Source organism: Callorhinus ursinus, unplaced genomic scaffold (genome assembly GCF_003265705.2).
Source record: "Callorhinus ursinus isolate GAN/ISIS: 27379988/994484 unplaced genomic scaffold, GSC_fseal_2.0 scaffold3, whole genome shotgun sequence".
NCBI classification, from domain to species: Eukaryota; Metazoa; Chordata; class Mammalia; order Carnivora; family Otariidae; genus Callorhinus; species Callorhinus ursinus.
In genome coordinates, this window is record NW_027397065.1 from 66386970 (window position 1) to 66410470 (window position 23501).

Consider the following 23501-nt stretch of genomic DNA (forward strand, 5'->3'; position numbering starts at 1 on the left):
GAAGATGTGGTGTATATATACAATGGACTATTACTCATAAAAAAAGATGAACTCTTACCATTTATGACCACGTGGATGGACCTAAAGGGTATAATGCTAAGTGAAAAAGTCAGAGAAAGACAAATGCCATGGTTTCACTCATATGTGGAATTTAAGAAATAAAGGAAAGAAAAAAGGAGACAAAAAAACGGACTCTTAAATACAGAGAACAAACTGGTGGTTGCCAGAGGGGAGGCAGGTGGGGGGATGGGTGAAATATCAATCAATCAATCAGTCAGTCAGGAAATGTAATATAGAGAATTTCACTGGTGATAAAAGAGCTGAGAAGCCCAGGGGACAGTGAGGCAGGCAATTCAGATGTGAGCCACAACAGGGAAGCCAGGGCCACTCCTGTGGCTGCAGGGGATGATGGGAAAGGCAGTGTCAGCAGGATCCAGAATTTAAGGTTGCCTGGTGGAAGCTGGACCCACTATGGAGATGTAGCCACTGCCATGGACAGCTCAGGAAGGAGAAAGAAAAGGAGGAAAATAACATGATTTCCCTCCTGCTCCCAATCCTCCCACCAATGCCTTCCATTGGCCCAACCTAGCTAGAAGCCAGAGAGCAAGGGAACCTGGGAAATGTAGTCTCTTATGATATAGAACGTGTGAGGAGGAGCCCGGAATGGACCTGAGCAAACAGGCAGTTGATTGATACTACAAAATATAGTGTATACACTTTATTCACTCAATAATTCCTTTAGCAAATATTTATTGAGGACCTACTAGGTGTCAGGGATCATGTGAGATGCCAGGGATAGCATAAAGACGGAAATAAACCTGATCACTGCTCTTAAAGGGATCAAAGACTAACAGGAGAAATAGAATAAACACAGAACTGGGGCGCCTGGGTGGCTCAGTCGTTAAGTGCCTGCCTTCAGCTCAGGTCATGATCCCCAGGGTCCTGGGATCGAGCCCCGCATGGGCTCCCTGCTCCGCGGGGAGTCTGCTTCTCCCTCTCCCACTCCCCCTGCTTGTGTTCCCTCTCTCTCTGTCTCTCTCAGTCAAATAAATAAAATCTTTAAAAAAAAGGAATAAACACAGAACTGTCCAATTATAAAGTGTGTTAAGTGCAACGAAGGGAAATATCACAGTGCTATGAGACAGCTAGAGATTAGAGAAAGGATGCAACCTCCCACAGCTTTAAGTCTAATTGACTCTTGAGGTGCGTGGGTAGAAACTTGCGTTCAGGAAAACAGAATATTTATATCTAGAAAAAGTTTAGAAGGAGATATTGATGCCTTCATATTTTGACTTAACCCCTGCGTCATACAGCTCCACCGTCTCAAAGCTGTGTATGTGATTGTATGTAATAGAGTGTCGATGTGTGTGTGTGTGTGACAGACAGAGCGGGAGAAGGGGACAGTACAAAGAAACATGCCCTTAGACAAACATTCTGAGGAGCCAGAGGGCTCACAGCAGCTAATCTCCTTCATGCTTGCCTGACCCCACCCCCTTCCCTCTCATCATAACTTGTGATCTTAGAGGCATGAAAGAATTTGAACCCCTCCCCCAGCTCCACCAGCTCTGTTGGCCGCTCAGCCCCGCTCCATGTCAAATCCAGCTTGGGCCAGAAGCCTGAGGGTCACACAGAAGTTGGTGAGCTTGCAGGCAGGTTCCTCACCCCTGTGGCCATGGGCGGCAACATTGGGCAGCTTGGCATTCATACCTCTAAGTCCCTAGCTGCGGAGGACCCCTTTGACCCTGTGGAGCCACCCAAAAGACCCACGAGCAATCTCATCATGCACAGCATGGCCATGCTTGGCCGGGAGTTTTGCTATGCGGTGGAGGCCGCCTACGTGACTCCGGTGCTGCTCAGCGTGGGGCTGCCCAAGAGTCTGTACAGCACGGTGTGGCTCCTCAGCCCTGTCCTGGGATTCCTGCTGCAGCCTGTGGTGGGATTAGCCAGCGACCACTGCCAGGCCAGGTGGGGCCGGCGGAGACCATACATCCTCACCCTGGGCCTCATGATGCTCTCGGGCATGGCTTTGTACCTCAACGGGGACGCTGTTGTATCAGGTCAGTGGACCGCACAGGTGGGCAGGCAGGGGAAAGGGGCCCATTATGCAACTCAATAGGAGGAGAAGGCAGATTTCTTTATGTGACACTTACTTAGAAATTGATTAGAACCAATTATCTAGATTACAATGAACTTCCATCTAGGAATGACCCAAATTCCGTGGTTGGGGAGACTTTACTTTTAGAAACATCAGGATGCATTGCTGTTGTTGTTTTATTGTTGTGAGGATTTAAAAATGGGAATAATTTTTTATCTCTTTTATCACATGAAATATTTTTACATGTTTATCAATTGCAGTGTTCTTTGAGCTTATGCTTTAGTTAGTATTTTTGTCAAATTAACCATTTACCATATGACTCCATGAATACTTATAATAAATTACCTATATGTCTAAATAAGAGCTAATTCTGTTCATAGAATTATGTAGAGTCTTTTAATGGGAGGAGGGCATCAGCCTGTCAGCTCAAGGGGACATTTTTGCACTGCAAATTCTGGTCAAAAACAAACCTCATGGTGAACACTTTTTCTTGACATGAATCAGCCACCGATTAATCAGTAACTGGTGGTAGTACATGAAAAGTTTCACTGAAGAAAGAATTGTTAAACCTAAAAATAGCACCCATTTCTGGACCATTAACTCTCAGGCTAGCAGAATGGTTGATAATGAGGCAGGATAATCAGCTATCATTTGTATATTTTTAAAAGAGGGCATCAACACACAAATGTAGGTTATTTCGGCAAAATAATCACAAAAAACCCCTGATAAGAATGGTTGCCTCTAGGGGGGACTACTAAAGGACTTTGGAAGTAAAAAGTGGAGTGTAGGCTTATTTTTCACTTACTGTTACACTGTAATCTTAAAAAAATGTGCATATATTGCACATTATTCTTAAGTGAAACTGAAAGCAAGGGAAAAAATTCTTTTTTCTCTAATAGGAGATTGGGTGAATGAATTCGGGCATGTCCACAGAGTGAATATTATTCAGCTATTAAAAATTGTGCAGCAGCTCTCCATTAATTGAAATGCAAAGAAATGAGGAGAGTTGGTTATAGATGAGCAGTTCCAACCTGATCCCATTAGTTAGTGTTCCTCCAAGCGTCGTCCTCAGACCCAGGGTATCATCGTCCCTGGGGGCTGTTAGAGAGACAAATGCCCAACCCCACCTCAGAACTCCGAGAGAGTCATGGGAGAATCATGGAAAATTATGGAGACAGAGCCCAGTAAATCTGTTTCAGCAAGTTGTCCAAGGGATGATTAAGGATGCTGAAGTTTGAGAAGCACTGCCTTAGGGCACAGGTATACAGTTTTTTCTGTTAGTGCGTACGTACAGAAAGGGGTATCTGAAGGATGACCATTGAGGGGTCTGGGATGAAGCATTTCCCCTGCTTTTCTACGTTATTGGAATGGTTTACAATAAGCGTGTGTAATTTTTTAAACAACTTTTTAAAATGAGATATGATATAAAATTCATACAACTCGGTGCCTTTTAGCATATCCCAAGGTAGTGCAAACATCACCACTATCTAATTCCACCATATATTATCACCCCAAAAAGAAACTTAGTAACCATTAGCAGTCATCCCCCATTCTCTCCTCCCTACCAGGCCTAAGCGACCCTTCAATCTACTTTTTGTCTCTATAGATCTACCTTTTCTGGCATTCACGTGTATAATTTTTAAAACCTGAGAAAATAATGAAGCCATTTTTATTTGGAAAAGCAAATGAAAGCAAAGGGAGAAATTTAATGACAGGACATTTTGGTGGAAATAAAAATGCAAATCATTCTAAAGTGGGATTTAGATGATGTATATTTATTTCCTTTTTAGCTTTGATTGCTGATCCAAGAAGGAAGCGGATTTGGGCCATAACCATCACCATGATAGGTGTAGTTGTCTTTGATTTTGCTGCTGACTTCATTGATGGGCCCATTAAAGCCTACTTATTTGATGTCTGCTCCCATGAGGATAAGGAGAGGGGCCTCCACTACCATGCCCTCTTCACAGGTAGGGAATATTCCAGAAAGTCTCTCCTTAAGCTCCTCAGACAGGGAGGCACTTCCACTGAAACCATCTAGTGTCTATACATGTCAGAGTTTTTGAATGAATGGATCTGTTGATGGAAGGCTCCCATCACGCGGGTTCTGTCTTTCAGTGCATTTCCCTAAACAAATCAGCTTGTGACTGGGCTCTGGAGGTTTTGCAAAGGAAGTTCATACATAAGAGCATTCTGAAGAATGGTTTGTGGAGACATTTACAACTGCAATGAAAAGGGGCCCTTGTGCATTTTACTTTTTCTTTCTTTCTTTCTTTTTTTTTTTTTTTAGCTCAGTAACGTAGCATCAGCATTACTTAGGAGCTTGTTAATATGCAGCTTCCTGGCCTCTCCTCTAGTTATTTTGATTCAGTGGGTTTGAGATGGGGCCCAGAAGTCTGCATTTTTAATAAGTATCCTGGATGATTCTGTGGCAAGTGTCCTAAGGGGGAAAAAAAGCCCCACATGTCCTAGAGATTTCCTAGTTATATAAAGAGTTGGCATTTCCTCAACTTCCTGGTTTGAAATGAGGGGCTCTCTTCAATCCTTGGGGCTGTTGCTGTCCTCCTTTGGTTGCTGTTGGGTCATTCATTTAGAGCAATGCTAGCAATGCTCAATATGTATTTATAGAGCACCAGTCAGGACTATTCTAGGACGCCGGGGAGGGAGGTTATACATAAGAATACAGCATGATCCTGGCCTGGGAGTGTTTTCATATCTAGTTGGTGGGGTGCTCTATCAGTCCACCTTATTTGATATCTTTATGGCCCAGCCAATATATTTATTTTATGTTTTGATATGTTCTGTGTCTGTTCATGGCCAGGTCGGTCCCATGAGAAGCAGGATCTTATATTTTGCTCAGTTTATGTTTCCACAGCCAAGAGCAGTGCCTGCTCATGGCAGCTGTTGGGTCAATATTGGTTGTTTGAGCCAAAATCTGAATGGTCAACTCTGGAAGAAGGGGGCTGCCCAGCCAGGAGAGTAGTTTTTCTTTGCTTTAGGGAAGATGGAAGAGCCGGAGTCCAGCCCATCCGTCTGTGGCCCCCTGACCACCCTGTCTGCAGCTAGAGGGTCTCAGAATAGAGATTCGACCTGCAGTCTTCCAACTTAAATCCCTTCTCCTTTATCATCATTTGCTGAAATTAATTACAACAATGGGAGATTTTTTGGCTTTTGAACCTGACACATTGAGAGTTTTATTGCTCTAAAGTACTTTGGGCAACGTGGCCACCCTTTCCCAGCTCACGTCAGTGTTAGTCCTGGCCAGTCTCTCCTTTGTTGCCCATTAAAAGAAGATTGAGTTCGGTGTTTAGGGAACTTTTCAAAGGCTAACACATGGTAATATTTCTATGAGTCTGAGAAAATATCTTAAGGTTTTCTGTTGATATTAGTGTATGGTGGCCTTAGCAAAACATAGTATAATTTTCATATTACCTTGGTTTAGGCTTTCACTACATCTTGTCTGAGCTTTAGTATTTTTCCCTTTACTGTCTCTCCGGTCTCTAATCTCTTCCTATTTCAGTTGAATCAACACACAGCTTTCAGATTCATATTCCTAAAAGACAGCTATGACCAGGGTACTGTCCTGTTCAGTCACCTTCAGGGGCTCCCCATTCACCTACTGGATAAAGAACAAATTCCTAGACAGGGTTCAAGACTCCCCATAATCTGTTCCCATCCTACTCTTCAAGCTTTACTTCCCATTACTCCCTCCACATTTTCTGTGCTCTGAACAATTTCCCAACATGTTCCTAGGGGCAGAGGCCCGGTCTGTTTTACTCACTGCATCCCTTATACCTTCAGCACAGCCTGGCATATCATATGTGCTCAAAATAAATATTAATGGGAAAAACAAAGGAGCCTGCCCTTTTCTGTTCCAACTTCAAAATTCCCTTCCCTCTTTCTCCCTTTGGAAGTCAAAGTTGCTTGGAAACTTTCCACCCACTTCTTGGGGAGAAGACCCCCTTTCTTCTAAATTGCAGGCAAACAGCTTGGTCAGGGACTCTACCCATAAAATGATCAAAGCAAGAGTTTATGAAGTAGATGAACATAGAGGTATGGACAAGGTGGGTAACTCCAGCAGGGAGAGGTGGCAGAGGCTACAGTTCATCTCATACATACCCTGAACTTCAGTGCCCTTGGGGCCCGTGTCGTCTGCTTGGCCTGCCATAACAGAATACCACAGCCTGGGGGCTTAAACAACAGAAATTATGTGCTCACACTTTTGAAGGCTGGAAGTCCAAGATCAAGGGACTGCAGGGTTGGTTTCTGGTGAGACTTCACTGGCCGTCTGGTGAGTCCTCCTGGCCATTTCCTCACTCTGACCTCACATGGCCTTTCCTCAGTACACATGTTCCTCATGACTCTTCCTCCACTTATAAAGACACCAGTCCTGGGGCACCTGGGTGACTCAGTTGATTAAGCGTCTGCCCTTGGCTCAGGTCATGATCCTGGGGTCCTGGGATTGAGCCCCGCATCAGACTCCCTGCTCAGTGGGGAGTCTGCTTCTCCATCTTCCTCTACCCCTGCTTGTGTGCTCTTTCTCTCTCTCTCTCGAATAAATAAATAAAATCTAAAAACAAAACAAAACACAGTCCTATGGGTTATGGCCCCACCCTTATGATCTCACTTAACCTTAATTACCTCCTTAAAAGCCTAATCTCCAAATGTAGTCACATCGGGGTTTCAACATAAGTCTCTCTCTCTCTCTCTCTTCTTTTTTTTTAAAGATTTTATTCATTTATTTGTCAGAGACAGAGCACAAGCAGGGGGAGCGGCAGGCAGAGGGAGAAGCAGGCTCCCTGCTGAGCAAGGAGCCCGATGCTGGACTCCATCCCAGGACCCTGGGATCATGACCTGAGCCAAAGGCAGTGGCTTAACCGACTGAGCTAACCAGGTGCCCCTCAACATATGTCTCTTTTAAAGAAAGCAAAACCTTCCTAGAACTCCCATAGACTTCTGCTTGTTTCTCATTGGGCAGAATTAGGCCACATGAGCACCCAGGAGCCTAGAAGATTGGAAAAGTGAGGGTTTGGGGAGGTTGGGAGAGGCAAATCCCTAAACCAAATTTTAGTTCTGTTAGCCAGGAGGAAGGGGTAATTATTATGGAATAGGCCAAAAGGTGGTAGCTATCACATAGAATACAAACACAATTGAGTGGTAGCCTAATGAGAACAATTAAAGGCCAAGACTATTGCAAGAAAGAACTTTCTTTTTTTTTTTTTTTTAAAGATTTTATTTATTTACTTGAGAGAGAGAGAAAATGAGAGATAGAGAGCACGAGAGGGAAGAGGGTCAGAGGGAGAAGCAGACTCCCCGCTGAGCAGGGAGCCCGATGCGGGACTCGATCCCGGGACTCCAGGATCATGACCTGAGCCGAAGGCAGTCGCTTAACCAACTGAGACACCCAGGCGCCCCAAGAAAGAACTTTCAAAGCCCAGTCTTCTAGTGAATAATTGAAAGGTAATTGCATCTTAAAATTATACTCCAGTTCACAATGTTACCTGATCACATTTATTATAGGACCGTTCACAGCCTCCCCTGTATTCTAATTCAGTGTGTATTTATCTTTCTCTTTTACAAGATTTTATAAACTACACAATTTGTAAAAACATTAGGGTTTACTTCCTTATGGCTTCTAACCCATTGCCTTGTGGACAGCAGGTACTTAGAAATGTTAGTTGCATAAAAGGAGACTCTTGGTTTCATAACCCGGTTTACATTTCCTGCAGCTTTACATCAAGTTGATGGCAAATTGCATCAATCAGATGAATATGCTCATTTAGTTATCTAATTTTGTCTCATGACCAACACTGAGCTCTGAATCCCAGCCAACAGTCCCTGGTTAAAGGGGGACCCCTGAGGGTGTGTGGATGGCTCAAAGCAAGTTTTCTTTTCCTATTAGAAAAAAAGAAAACATCTCCCTCTTCTAAAACAGTACAGTGAAGTCTCACCTTGTTTAAAGCTTAGATTCTAAAGTCCCCGCTTAAGTGATAATCATGGAGTCTCTATTATTCATAAACATCTCTTAGATCACACACAAAATACAGTATGCCTTGTTTTGTGTGCACAGACCTGCATAGTGATGGATACATATAAATATACCTGCAGAAATATCTCCTCTTTAATGTTTACTGCTGGACGTGGGCTCAATGAATGGGAGAGAAGATAGGGTCACCTGTATTATTTAAAATGTTAATCTCTCTCTCTCTCCCCTTCTTTTCAAAGTATAAATAGTTGAACCCTGTCCAGTTAAACATGGATGTGTTACCCCACTATAGTGTCCTTGCTCTGAATGGAAGGCCACATTAAAAAAATGGAGTGAAAAATAACAAGCAATGCATTATCGTACTGCTCTGTCTTTGTACACAGGCCAGACCTCCTGAATTTACATGAACTTGGCAAAGAAATGTCTATAGCATTCTGCTTGAATCAAGCATTTTATGATAAAGTCATGTTCAGTGTCAGAGCCTGAGGTAGTTTTGGAATATAGGTGAGGTTTGGTGGGGTGAGGTCCAGAGCCGACAACCAAGAAAGAATTCTTGAGACGTCTTTGGTGCAAAATGGTGGTTTTATTAAAGCCCGGGGACGGGACCGTGATCAAAAAGAGCTGCTGCCCTGGGGTTGTGAGGGGGGCTGACTATATACTTGGGAATTGGGGGTAAGGAAAAGGGAGGTTTTCCAAAGAGCTTTCATATGCTAAAGAGGACCTACAAGATACTGGGGGCCTTTGCCATTGTCAAGTTAATGTTGTTTTTCCCTCTTGTAAGGCATTAACAAGAAGAGAGTTGGGAGCTTCCTGGAGGAATGTCACACAAATCCCACCCAGGAGTGGGACTAAGGGGGGAGGTTGCATGGTGTCAGCTTGTGCTTTGTCCTTAGCTAGCCTTCTGCTCCCTTAACAAGTCCACTTTGATTTTCAGCAGCAGCAGCAGCAAGACATTGTTCACCCAAGGAATCCAATCATCTGAGTAAATTGAAATTCTTCTTATTTATTTCAGAGCTATTTATTTCATTTTAGTCCAGGCCTAACAATTCCAAATGCTTTGCGAATAAGTGTCAAAGGGTTTGTTGCCAAAATATTTCCCAGCATATTTCTGACTTTTCTTTTTTTTAAGAAAAGTCTCCACTGGTTCCCAGGGGACATTTTTGTCCCCTGGCTTCTTCTGTCTCTTATATTTGAAGGTAACTAACTCTATCCTCCCACCATCGCTGCTACCCCATGCCTTCACTTCGGGGTGCATCTGGGCCTGTGGAACCCACATTTACTAGTAGAGAATTCCTTCTTTGTGTCAGAATGCTTCGAACTGAGCGTATGTCTGTTAAGCTGAACCCACCACCTTACTATCTTTAGCAGTTGGCTCTATCCTGCAGTGGGTGGCTGGAACGAGGCATGGTGGGAAATGTTGTCCTGGTTCAAATCCCGGCCCCTCTTCTTAACTGCTGAGTGGTTTTAGTATTTCTGAACTCTTGTTTCCTCACAGGGTTGTGAATCTTTACACAGTATTAGTTTTGTTTTTGTTTTTTTTTTTTAAGAATTTACTTATTTGACAGAAAGAGAGAGAGTACAAGCAGGGGGAGCAGGCTCCCCACTGAGCAGGGAGGCCGATGCGGGGCTCGATCCCAGGACCCTGGGATCATGAGCTGAGCAGAAGGCAGACGCTTAACGACTGAGCCACCTAGGCGCCCCCACAATGTTAATATCCAGCCAAATGCCCAGAGTGAGAGATCGTTTAAAAGGATCAAACACCAAATGTCTATATTTAGTTCATTCCCTCTGTTCCTACTGGGCTTATAAAACCCATCAATGTTTTATTTGTGGTAACTCAGAGAGGAACTTGCCCCCATGTCCAAGGATGGGTAACTTGTGGAGCACAACCTCTTTGAACTATTCTGGTTTTTTAATATCCCAAAGTATGCATACAAATGCTCAGGTTACAAATGATCCGATTAGAAATAATTAAGGACTGAGGAAAAAGTCTTAAAAATGAAGGTTAGGCATGGGCTCCTGTGAGCAAACCTCTCACACAAGTGGAAAAGATGCTGTGTTTCACGTTAGAGTCTGTTTGAACGCATGAGTGGTTTTTCTCGTGTCAGCTGGGTTCCCTTTGAAGTTTCCATCCCTGGTGAATTTTCACATCTCCTCCGTCACTTAGCTCAGAAAGGATGTGGCCAGAGCACAAGCCAAGGACACAGGAATGTCAGCTCTGTGGGCAACATGGGTGACTTAGAGCAAAACAATTCATGTCTCCAAATTGCCATTTCTTTTCCATTCAAGCGTGAGCAGCCCATCTCTCCAAGAATCTCAAAGGCAGATTAGAGAATGAAATCCCCTTGAGGGGATTTCTCCCTGGCTCTGTCCTCTGCTTGAAAGCTCTTCCCCCAGATACCAAATCACCTTGGTTTTGTTCCTTGCTTTGTAACACTCTGGGGTCACATAGCCCCTCCTCTGTGGTGTGTTTATCATTATCTGACTATATTATTTATTCATTTATTGCTTATTTTCTGCCTCTCTAAGAACATATAAGCTTCCTGAGGTCAGGAACATCATCTTTCCTATTTGTTGCTATAGCACCAGTCCTTAGCATAGTTCCTGGAATATGTTCATGTAATATTGGCAGGACAAATATTCTATTTTAGCATCCCCACTGTACCTTTGAGGAAACTGTGTTACTGAGAGGTAAAGTGATTAACCCAAGGTCACACAGCTGGGTAGCAGTAGGCTAGATTAGCGGCAAAACTTCACCAACCTACCAACCAACTAACCAACCAGCCAGCCAGCCAGCCAACCAAAGACATGGTTCATATTTTGGTCCAGATTCCCCTAAAACCTGTGCCCCAGAGAAAGTTTGTACGCATAATTTATTTGGGAAAGGAATCTGGAGTGTGAAGGTGAGGAAATGGTGGAATGGAGCAGACCAGCCAATACAAGAGACATTGCAGAGTTGGCCTTTGCTCTCGGTGACCGTCCTCCATCTCACCAGGATCCTCTGAGGAGGAGCCTAATGGAGTTCGTCTCAGAACTTTCTTATTTGAGGGGATCAAGAAGGGGGATTAATCCATTGGCTCCTGTCTCCATGGCCAAGGGTGGCCCCATGGGTGTTAACCTCACTTATGTGAGTGCTGACCCCAACCTGAGTGTGGGTTCCCTCAGGCAAGGCACTGTCCAGATGCACCTGAGGAAAGGTGGCCAAAGATGGCTTACAACTGGGCCCTGCAGCAGCTGTTGGAGAAGGGGGCGGAGCCCTGAGGGGACCTGCTGAATCACCGTAGGGCTGTCACAGTCAGTTTGTGACTTCCCATCCTGAGCCTTTTCTCTCTAGCATAGGTGCTTTGTGCTACTCCATCAGCACTAGAAGAGTTAAAGCATTTTGCAAAGTGCTCAACGATTAACCTTACAGTGAACTGAGCTGTTGTAACTCAGAGCTAAAATATTAACTCTGCAGAGTTAAAGAAAACTCAAGGTAATCACAAATGGCTCTAGAACCAGGCCAGCTAATTACCTGACCTTGCAGTCATTTCTAATCCTTAAGCAAAGAAACAAGAGTAGGGTTTTTGTGTCGTGTCAGGGAATGAGAAGTTTCGGGAATCTTACCCGAACTAGGGTAGCAATAGTTGTGCATATGTTCAAATCGAGAAACTTGCTTTTGGAAAAATGGGGGGATAATTAAGGTGAATACTTTTATGTGAATCATTATTGCATTAGACATACTAGCACATATTGGCAGCTTTCAGCAGGAACACAAATTGCAAATTCAGCGCATTTGACCTCTGGCAAACACCCTACTCCAGTTCTCTGTATTTATTTCTTTAATGATGAAGAACAGGATTTTGGCATTGCTTTACCGCAATTTTTTTTTTTTTTTTTTTTTTTTTTTTGCCTACGGCATAGCTAATGCTCAGTAATGCAAAGCGTGGATAAATCTTTATGTCTGAAATGGGAGTGAATGCCAGTCCCCAAAATTAATTTAATCGCTCCTGTGTTGAACCTCATTGCCACAGGATGGTGAAAATTTAGTCTTGGTTTAGAATGTTCCCCATTGTTTTCCCCAAGGTGGCTTCTAAGTTCTGGGGACTTTGAGTGCAAGGGTTTGGGGCGGAGAGCCCCTGGGTTTTGGTGTCATTATTCACGCTGGCTATTTACTGAGATGTCCATTGTCCCATCGCATTTCAGCGCTCAAGCTGAAGTGGTCACAATTGAGTTATGTCTTGTTCTCATTTGTGAGGCCCCCGTAGAACCACAGGCTTCTCGGCTCCCTCCCTGCCATTCTGCTCTTCCCTCCCCATGCCAAGGTGAGTGGAACTCTGTGAGCTGCAAACTCTCTTTGCTTTTTGCTTTCTTTGTCTCGAAGATAGAGATAAAATAGAGTTGGTTAATTTTTTTAAAGATTTTATTTATTTAGGGGCGCCTGAGTGGCTCAGTCGTTAAGCGTCTGCCTTCGGCTCAGGTCATGATCCCAGGGTCCTGCTCCACGAGAAGCCTGCTTCTCCCTCTCCCATTGCCCCTGCTTGTGTTCCCTCTCTCGCTGTCTCTCTCTGTCAAATAAATAAATAAAATCTTATTTATTTATTTTAGAGAGAGAGCCCAAGCAGGGGTGTGGGGGTGGTGATGGGGAGAGGGAGAAGCAGGCTCCCTGCTGAGCAGGGAACCTGATGCAGGACTTGATCCTGGGATCATGACCTGAACCGAAGGCAGACGCTTAACTGACTGAGCCACCCAGGCGCCCCAAGCTGATCAATTATTCATGGATTTGTATTTGTAAATTCACTCAGTAAAACTTCTGTGTAACATCCAAAGCATTCCAGGGAGCTCATTTGCAGTCCTGTGCAAACAAGCATGGCGTGTAGAGGGGCAATTTGAAGTCACCGGAGTCCTCATTCCCAGATTCCCAGTTGAGGCAGGTCAAGGTGACCTCTGACTTCCTGTTTGGTTCTCATATTGTAAACAAGTGTCCTTTTCATGGTGTATTTAGTGCCAAATCATTTGCAAGTTTGTCTTTTTTGTGTGTATGTGATTTCAGTGTTTAAAATGGTTCCAAATGTAGTGCTGAAGTGCTATCTGGGGCTCAAAAGGGCCAGAACATTGTGATATGCCTTGTGGAGAAAATATGGGTGTTAGGTTTTGTTCAGGCATGAGTTACAGAGCTGTTGCCCATGGGCTCAACCCTAATGAAGCAACAATATATATTAAGTATCTCTAAATGGAAACACATATAGAAGCACTGTGTTGATCAGTTGGTGAAAAGGTTCACAGTAACTTAGCCTCATATTTCCCCTCAGAACAGTAGTTTACTACTCACTAATTTAGTGCTTGGGGTGACTTTTAACATAACTACGGCTAATAATAGGACTCTATTGCAGTACCCTCCTCAAAGTATTGTTGTGAGGACTGGATGAGTCAATATGTCAAGAACTTAGAACAGAGGCTGACACACCATCAGCTCATCTGTCTAGACCCACTGCAAACCATTTCTTCCTTGAGGTCTTATTGCCTCCCTGGGGTCTGCCCAGGAAATGAGGCATTGGTCCCTTTGATTGGGGAATCCCTCCAAGCCATTTGGGGGTGGTTCTGCTCCCTACCTCCCACCCTCCCAGTACCAACTAGGCCCTAAGAGCAGGGTCAGAACCACCACTGCCTGAGCGATTCACCAGTACATGTGCACCCATCACGAATGCCTTGCTCTTAAATCACATTTTCTACCAAATCTTCCCTCTGTGCCTTTGGAGCCTAAGGACTTTTGAAACTCCAAAGCAAGAAGACACATTCTTGTTTCTCTGCTTTCTACTTTCCTGTCCTTCCCCTAAAGCAATGACGAATCCTGGCTCAGCTTGAATATGAAGGAAAGTCCCGGAGGGGCAAGGATGTAAGGAAATACCATAGGACCGCAGGTGGTGGAGGGGATGGAATCAATGGCCAGCACTTTAAATATATTATCTCACCATGCTTTGGGAGAAAAGTTGCCTTGTAAATCTGAAGAACTGTCTAACTACTCGTGTTTTCTCTCTTTGGCCAGAGTACACATGTCTTCTTCATTGATTTTCCTTTACTCTCAGCCTCCAAGAGGACAGGTCACATCTGTCTTAATCATTGCTGTGTCCCCAGTGCCTCGCACATTTCTTGGAGAGCGGGTGCTCCATCAATTTGTATTGATAACTGTGTCTAAGGACACAGACACACAGACACACACACACACAGTAGCTGGTACTTATTTGTTACCACTCCAGGATTAGTGTGTATATGTTGCGGGGAGGTAGGAACCATATACCTAATTGAATACTTTCATTGCTATTTTCTTAGCATCTAGAATAGAGTCAGAATCACTCTCTCATGGACTCCATAGGCACTTGGGGGATTTTTAGTCCGATCTCTTGTTGAAGTGAAGTAGCTAACTGCACACCATTAGCTGTCTTGACTCGAGCTATTTTGCCGTCAGAATGTGGATTGTTAAGTCATACGCCTGAAGCAGAGGGGAAATTACAGGTACATCGTAGATGCAGAGATTGACATAGATAGACTCTTTAGATTCCTTGGTCCTGCAACTCCCCCTGTTACCCATTTTACCTATTATAGTTGCAAGCTAAAGAAAAATAACCTTATTTCTATAAGCTTGGACTTCTTCCAGGACGAGCCTTGTTTAAGTTGTATCATAAGTTATGAAATATAACATCTGTCCATCCAGCAATGCATTCTTCTGAGGTTGGCTGTGGTCTGAGTGTGACAATACGGCCTGGTTCTATGAAGGAACCAGCTGAATCACTCGTGGGCTCTTCTTTACAGTCTTTGTCAAGGCTCCTCATCTGACATTAGCAGATGTCCTGTGGATGTTCCAGTTTACAGTTTGACCAATAACCTGGTGGTTAATCCCAGAGGCCCCAGTGAGACTGATGCTGGCAGAGAGAGAAATGCAGTCTGGATGTAGATGTGGGAGGTTGTATTGACCTTTGTTGCAGCTAAGATGACTTGGCTTTGTCTTGGAGACTATCTTTGAAGATAAAAATCCTTCGCTTGAGCAGAGGCAACAGAAAAGAAAGTGTTCAGTGAATCCCTACAGCCCTCTGCTGGCCTTTATCATATCTGAGGGTGTTTCTGTCCAGAGTGTTAATGTGGTGTCTATGGAATAATTACCGCAGTGGCCCACTATTCTTTCCGGGCATGTTTTGTTGTAACATTTAGCTACATCCTACAATAGCTTTGGGACAAACGAAACAGTTTTGCCTGTTTTGTTTTCTTCCCCCTCCCTAAGAGAAGAGAGCTTTCGAAACTCTCTAAATTACTTGAAGCAGGTGCCAAAATTTTGCTCAACTAATGAGGGAACTGACAGGGAAGACTTAAAGAACTGTTTCCCCAGGTTCTTGCAGGTGTGTGTGTGTGTGTGTGTGTGTGTGTGTGTGTGTGTGTGTGTGTGACTAGCAAAAGAAAAAGTGTTAGGTTAGATATAAATCTGATGAACTTTCTACAGGGCAGTAAAACTATAACTCCTCTGTAATATTTTCGGGGTAATTCCTTTATTAGGCTGCAGAAACTTAACACAATTCACAGAACCCTAATAATGTCTGCAACTTAACCTCAATTTTACACAACTGCACATCATTGTACTTTGTCAGTTTTGCACTGTTGGTCAAATATCCTCTGACAACAAAGTCCCATTCCCTGAGAATGTCAGATAAGGGTGGAACTGGTTTGATTAGAAACTGCTCCCTTGGGACGCCTGGGTGGCTCAATCGGTTAAGCGTCTGCCTTCAGCTCAGGTCATGATCCCGGAGTCCTGGGATCGAGCCCCGCATCGGGCTCCTTGCTCAGCGGGAAGCCTGCTTCTCCCTCTCCCTCTGCTTGCCACTCTTCCTGCTTGTTCTCTCTCTCTGACAAATAAAATCTTTAAAAAAGAAAAAGAAAAAGAAACTGCTCTCTTACCTGGCTACGCAGAGTGATGTTTGGACTAGCAGCACTGGTGTCACTGGGGAGCTTGGAAAGAATGCAGAATCTCAGACCGTAACCTGAATCTTTAAAATCAGAACCTGTGCTATAGATTCAATGTTTGTCCCCCAAAATGTATATGTGAAAACCCTAATATCCAATGTGCTGGTATCAGGGGGTGGAGCCTTTAGAAGGTGCTTAGGTCACGAGGCCTCCTGAATGGAATTAGTGTGCCTCACCAGATACCCAATCCGCTGACGCCACGATCGTGAACTTCCCAGCCAACACAACTGTGAGAAATAAATCTTTGTTGTTTGTATGCCACCCAGTTTATGGCATATTTGTTATATAAACTCAAACAGACCAAGACAATCTGCATTTTAATAAGATGTCCATATGACCCATGCACACATTAAAGTTTAAGAAGTATTGCTTTAGACTGATTTTTTTTTTAAGACTTTTATTTATTTGACAGAGAGAGAGAGAGAGCACAAGCAGGGGGAGTGTCAGACAGAGAGAGAGGGAGAAGCAGGCTCTCCCGCAGAGCAGGGAGCCTGACGTGGGTGGGCTCAATCCCAGGACCCTGGGATCATGACCTGAGCGAAAGGCAGACGCTTAACCCACTGAGCCACCCAGGTGCCTCTAGTCTACTATTTTTTAAATCAGGCACTTAACAGTTGTTACTCTTTCCAGGTTTGGGAAACATTTTTCTTCCACAATGCTTCCCACTGGTCAGTGGTAGGCCTGGGTCAGCCCCCAGAATGATCCCTGGATTCTAATCACTGGGCCTTGTTGTCCAAGTCCTTTCAGCCAGCTCTAGGCAGGTTGTCGCTCACCCTGAGTGCAGTGGTTGTCTTCTCCCACTTCTGGGGGAGGCTTTGGAATCAGGGTTTCTGTAGCAAGTCTATAGGGCCCTCGGTTTGGGCCCTGGTCCTGCCACTCTCTGTGCTGACGCTGTACACAGATGGTCATGTTAGCCCTCATGAGACTCACACGAGGAGGAGTCACTGCCCCCATTTCTCAGAGGAGAAGTGCCCAAGATCACATGACTAGAAAGCACACAGGTGGGGATTGAAATCAGGGAAAATTCCAAATCCTTTTTTTTCCATGCTGTTCCCTGTCACTTAACTACTGTAAGCCCTTGGCTTTCAGATGGAATTCAACCAGATGAGTTCCAAACAGCCTTCTACCTCTAAAATCTTTGCAACCATTGATATATTTGAACTCTTATGAACTTCATTGCTAATCAAGAGGAATCCTATAATAGTTATTAAGTAATCAACATCATCTTGGTACTCTTAACTTGGCTCCAATGACAAATGAACTCTTCACAACTCTTCCATACTCTTTGAGTACCCAGCTCACAGTTCTAGCATCATTTTATTTTATTTTTTTTAAGATTTTATTTATTTATTTGAGAGAGAGACAGCACGCACAAGTAGGGGGAGGGGCAGAGGAAGAAGCAGACTCCCCACTGAGCAGGAAGCCTGATGATGCAGAACTAGATCCCAGGACCCTGAGATCATGACCTGAGCCGAAGGCAGACGCTTAACGACTGAGTCACCTAGGTGCCCCTTATCACCATTTGTTACAGGTTTTTTTTAAATAGCTGTTTTCTTACCTGCTTCTCCCACTTTGAACCGCCTTCTGTGGAGGAAGGGAAAGGATGCTGTGTCTCATTTACATCTACATCCCCAGAAGCTAGGAGAGTCCTTCACATATATTTAGTGCTCAACAATATTTATTGAAGTACGCTAAGCCAGCAGACATGAAAATAGACTAAGAAACCTTCCAATTGTAGGACTTGATCATTCTAGTCAATATTGAATATGAATGCATCATTAGATTTATACCCATATATTTATAAATATATATTATAATAAAACCACCATTTTATTGCACAGCGGAGGGTTTATTTCACATATAAATTCTTTTAAATGGGCAGGCTTTACATTTCCTTTGCTCAGCAGAATGGTAACTATGAAGGAAAGAGTCATAAAGGACAGAAGAATTAAATGACAATATGACAACATTGATCTGGTAACAAATGATAAATAGTTTCAAAAAAGGAATGTGTACATTTTTCATTGGATTAATTAAGGTCAGGAGTCCTCAGCTGGGGGCCATTTTGCCCCCTACGGGACAATAGGCAATGTCCAGAGACATTTTTGGTTGTTAGGCTGGTGGAGAGGTTGTTACCGGCATCTAGTGGGGAGAGGCCAGAGGTGCTGCTAGACATCCTACAGTGCACAGAGCAGCTCTTCACAACAAAGGATTCTTCAGCCCAAAATGTCTGTAGTGTCGAAATTGGGAAATCCTAATTTAGATAGACCCTCAAATCGTGCTGGGAATTTAGTACATCTTTTTTGGTTGATTGCTCGGCTCAGCCCATGACCTCTGACACCCTGGGCATCTCCACAATGTGATAAAGAGAGTCGTTGTCTGATAGTGATTCTGAGGCACCACTAGTCCCAGAACTGCCCTCTGAATCACAACAGAATGTGGCTGGCTCAGGGGCCTCTCCTTCCTCTCAAAACCTGGAACCCACCAGCCAGGACAGGTCCCCATATGTGTCATTTATCTGTTTATGGATACGCCCATCACCTATGACTAGACCATATATTCCTCTTGGCGGAAGACGTATGTTTAACTTCATTGCACCCATTTGCCACAGTCTCCCATAATTCTGTCTTATAATGCTCTGGCACTCAGGGCATGACAATGATGCTTTATTTTTGAAATTCACTGGTTAACAGTTAAACAGCTGGTCATCTGTAGATATCCTTTGTAGAAAATTGCAACTAGCCAGAATGTAGTGTGACTAGAATCGCCCATTCTTCCACCATTGGAGATAAATTAGTTGTCATGGTATTTGACATTCAGATTTGTGTTCCCGGGGTCAAGGCTTATGTTGGGTGTTTAGGGTTAGAGTTAGAGAATTCCTTAAGTTCTGTTTTCTTCCTCAATTCCCTGGTTTGTGAGGATATTGTCTTTTATCTGGGAAAGAAAATGGGGACTTCACTCACACAAGAAAAACAAAAACAAAACTTTTCTGTTCAGGTAGATATCAGTGTTTGGTAAGGCATGATGGGAGGTTGACATATAAAGGTATCTGACAGGATGATCAGCCATACATAAGTTTGTGATATAGGTAGGCAGTGTGTTTGGCATCCATCTCCTTACTCCCCCAGGTGTATTCCCCTTGCTGCCCCACCCCCCCCGCATTTTCAGAACCACTGACACCTGCCACTATCTGAAGAGCACTTACTACTTTGGCACTGGGTAATACAGTGTCTTGTCCGGGGCAGGCACACTTGTATTTTTTTTTTTTTTTTGGTTATCTTTTTTTTTTTTTATGTTATGTTAGTCACCATACATTACATCATTAGTTTTTGATGTAGTGTTCCATGATTCATTGTTTGTGTATAATACCCAGTGCTCCATGCAATACGTGCCCTCCTTAATACCCATCACCGGGCTAACCCATCCCCCCACCCTCCTCCCCTCTCAAACCCTCCGTTTGTTTCTCAGAGTCCATAGTCTCTCATGATTCGTCTCCCCCTCAGATTTCCCCCCTTTCATTTTTCCCTTCCTACTGTCTTCTTTTTTTTTTTTTAACATATAATGTATTATTTGTTTCAGAAGTACAGATCTGTGATTCATCAGTCTTACACAATTCACAGCGCTCACCATAGCACATACCCTCCCCAATGTCTATCACCCAGCCACCCCATCCCTCCCACCCCCCACCACTCCAGCATCCCTCAGTTTGTTTTGTGAGATTAAGAGTTTCTTATGGTTTGTCTTCCTCTCTGGTTTCATCTTGTTTCATTTTTTTCCTCCCTTCCCCTATGGTCCTCTGTCTTGTTTCTCAAATTCCTCATATCAGTGAGATCATATGATACTTGTCTTTCTCTGATTAACTTATTTCGCTTAGCATAATACCCTCTAGTCCCATCCACATTGTTGCAAATGGCAAGATTTTGGTTTTTTGATGGCTGCATAATATTCCATTGTGTGTGTGTGTGTGTGTGTGTGTGTGTGTACCACATCTTCTTTATCCATTCATCTGTTGATGGACATCTAGGCTCTTTCCACAGTTTGGCTATTGTGGACATTGCTGCTATAAACATTGGGGTGCACGTACCCCTTCGGATCCCTAGATTTGTATCTTTGGGGTAAATATTCAGTAGTGCAATTGCAGGGTTGTAGGGTAGCTCTATTTTCAACTTTTTGAGGAACGTCCATGCTGTTTTCCAGAGTGGCTGCACCAGCTTGCATTCCCACCAACAAGGGGCACTTGTATTTTAAAATCCAAAAAGAATGAATCACTACTGATAGGATTTCAAATGTTAGACCATTAGGGCAGGATCGATTTGGGGGAGTCCCTCCTCAATGTCCCTCAGATCACACTGTCTTTAGAAAAGGCAGGTAAAACTAACAACAGAAAGACTTCAGGTCAACGTCCTGTGAGATGACAATAATATTTTTAAAAATTCATTATTTCAACTTTTGTTATTTGTTCTGTGGCTATCAGCTGGGAACACGTTCCTTTAGTTTCTAATAGAGGAAAGAAGACAGAGTTTAAAGCTGTTTGATCTTTGCAAACTCATGTCATGCTAGGAAGCTAATTAACATATAAATGCCAATACAAATAATTTCACTGCAGTCAGAGGTTGCTTCTCTTTGGGGCTCTTGAAGGTCAAGAATTTTAGTCCTGAAGCAGTTTAGAGAGTGATGTTTATTTTTATTTATTTTTTTAAAAATTTTGTTTTATTTTATTTTATTTTAAAGATTTTATTTATTTATTTGAGAGAGAGAGAATGAGAGATAGAGAGCACGAGAGGGAAGAGGGTCAGAGGGAGAAGCAGACTCCCCGCTGAGCAGGGACCCCGATGTGGGACTCCATCCAGGGACTCCAGGATCATGACCTGAGCTGAAGGCGATTTTATTTTATTTGTTTGACAGAGAGAGAGAGACAGAGGGAGGGAACACAAGCAGGGGGAGTGGGAGAGGGAGAAGCAGGCTTCCCGCCGAGCAGGGAGCCTGGTGCGGGGCTCGATGCAGTGCTCGATGTGGGGCTCGATCCCAGGACCCTGGGATCATGACCTGAGCCCAAGGCAGACACTTAACAACTAAGCCACCCAGGTACCCCTAGAGAGTGCAGTTTAGAAAGGCCACAGGACTCCTGATGGTGGCAATATTTGTGTCTGGGAGTAGTCCGTTTTCCAATCATGACCCTACTCATACGTAGGTTGCTCTTCTATCATTACCCCCACATTATGAACGAGGAAGGCCAAGGGCACAGCAAGTATATGTCAGAACTGAGCTTGTACCCACATTTCGTGGCTGTAGATGTCTTGGCCTCCTGCTGTGTTAACTCTCCATCATAACTAGATGTCTCTGCTGTCCCCAGGGAGCTTTCTCACTGAAGGGGGGCGGCGCCTGGACACCATGAAAAGAGAAGATGGTTTGCTAACTATGCTAATACAGCTCTTTCTTGCTTTCTAGGTTTTGGAGGTGCCTTGGGTTACCTTTTGGGTGCCATCGACTGGGCTCATCTGGAGATAGGAAGAGTGCTGGGCACAGAATTCCAGGTCATGTTCTTCTTCTCCGCCTTGGTGCTCACTCTGTGTTTTATTATTCATCTCTGCAGTATCCCTGAAGCCCCACTTAGAGATGTTACAAAGGACACATCCCCACAGCAAGCCCCCCAGGACTTTCCATTGCCATCAGACAAAATGTACCAGTATGGGTCTATTGAGAAAGCTAAAAACGGTTCTGTAAACCCAGAGCTGGCATTGAAGGGAGAAAAAAACAAAAATCCTGCTGAACAGGTAAGATGCAAATTCTTTTTTCTTTACTCAGGAAAAATATCCTTGTTCTTACCCTTCTTATTTTTTTTATTATTCTTTGTTTTGTTGGCTTATTTGACGTGAAAAGTTTGATGTGAAGTCTAATTGAATCCTCCAATCCCCTTTTGCTCTTATCCCTTTGAATTAAAACTTTAAAAATGTGTGCATTTTCCTCTGGTCTTCCTCTTATTCTTTTCAGAGCATCAGAGTAGGGAAGAGGAAGCCAGTTCCAAAATGTTAGACCATAAGAGAAGCCTGGAACCATTTTTAGGCCTCAAGGAATATCTTAACTCTTAGATTGGGATCAGAAATTTGTTCCTCCAAATGACAGCATCCCTGGGTTGGTCACTGGGTTGGGCATGTTGAATTTGTATTTCATGAGTTGATTAAATATTTCTTTTAGGCCATTTTCAATGAACTGGTCAGTGAATTAATTAGTTTAAAAATTTAAAGAAAACTCTACTAAATTACAGAGAAATGGGACTAGGTTAAGGGGAAATTGTCAGAGAGAAGAGGTTAGAACTATGCTGACCAGTACATTGGCTACTCGTCCCATAAGGCTATTTAAGTTTAAATTAATTAAAATGAAATAAATTAAAATGTCAGTTCCTTAGTTGCATTAGCCACATTTCAAATGCTTAATAGCTCCTTGGGCCAAGGCACTACAGTCCAGGACAGTGCAGATATAGAACATGTCCATCACTGTAGAAAGTTCTTTTGGACAACACTGATGCACAGCTGCATCCTCCTTCAAGCTGAGTTTAATGGCAATACCTCATTGATATAAGTACAAAGGATTCCCTCACTGGCAAAGGGGTTGTGGAAGACCTAGGTTGAAATCTTGATTCCTCTAGCTGACTGACTTGCATTATTCATTCAACAGCTACTAGGCACTTGCTGTAAAGAGCCTAAGGATTAAGAGCATATGGGGCAACTGGGTAGCCCAGTCAGTTAAGCATCCAACTCTTGGGTTTGGGCTCAGGTCATGATCTCAGGTTGGTGAGATCGAGCCCTGCTTTGGTGTCTGGGCTCTGCTCTGAGCGTGGAGCCTGCTTAAGATTCTCTCTCTCCCTCTCCCTCTGCCCCTCCCTGCCCATGTTTACAGACACTCTGTCTCTCTCTCTAAAAAAAAAAAAAAAAAAAAAAAAAAGAGCATAGGTGTTCAAATCCTGCCTCTACCACCTCTGGAATGCATGACCTTGGGCGTTTGTTTCTGTAAAATAGGAAAGTAATTCTATCTACCTACAAGGATTTTGTGCAGATTCCATGACATAAGCCATGCAAAGTTCCTACCACATAGTAAGGTGTGAGGTACAAGTGCCTATTAGGAGCCTGACAGAAGGCTGAGCACCTCACACATGAACACGGAACAGATTTAATCTGTGCTCTAACAGAACTTTCATACAAGCTCAGTGAATCTCTATGAGTTCAACTTCTCTTGATGGGTTGGCCTATCTATTTTCCAAGATTATTGGGTTGTTCAGCTAAGATAAAGCATGCAAAGTGCTTTTTTAAGCTTTATATAAGTATATGAGTGTATTACAGTCATTATTCAGTCAACAAACTACTTCAGGTACCAAGTATGTACAAAGCATTACTAGGTATTTAGGGATCGTGAAATTGACTAATCTCTGCTTCCTAT

The 23501-nt window shown here is 43.5% G+C and overlaps 1 protein-coding gene across 1 annotated transcript in view; it reads left to right on the top strand.

The window, feature by feature from the left end:
* Positions 1-1591: 1591 nt before the first annotated feature.
* The window catches only part of SLC45A2 (solute carrier family 45 member 2), a 32949-nt gene continuing 11039 nt past the window's right edge, over positions 1592-23501 (top strand). Inside the window, exons 1-3 of the mRNA XM_025867425.2 lie at positions 1592-2057; positions 3886-4062; positions 21516-21841. Coding sequence (XP_025723210.1) covers positions 1673-2057; positions 3886-4062; positions 21516-21841 — 888 coding nt within the window. The 5' untranslated portion in view covers positions 1592-1672. The remainder of the gene's footprint in view (positions 2058-3885; positions 4063-21515; positions 21842-23501) is intronic.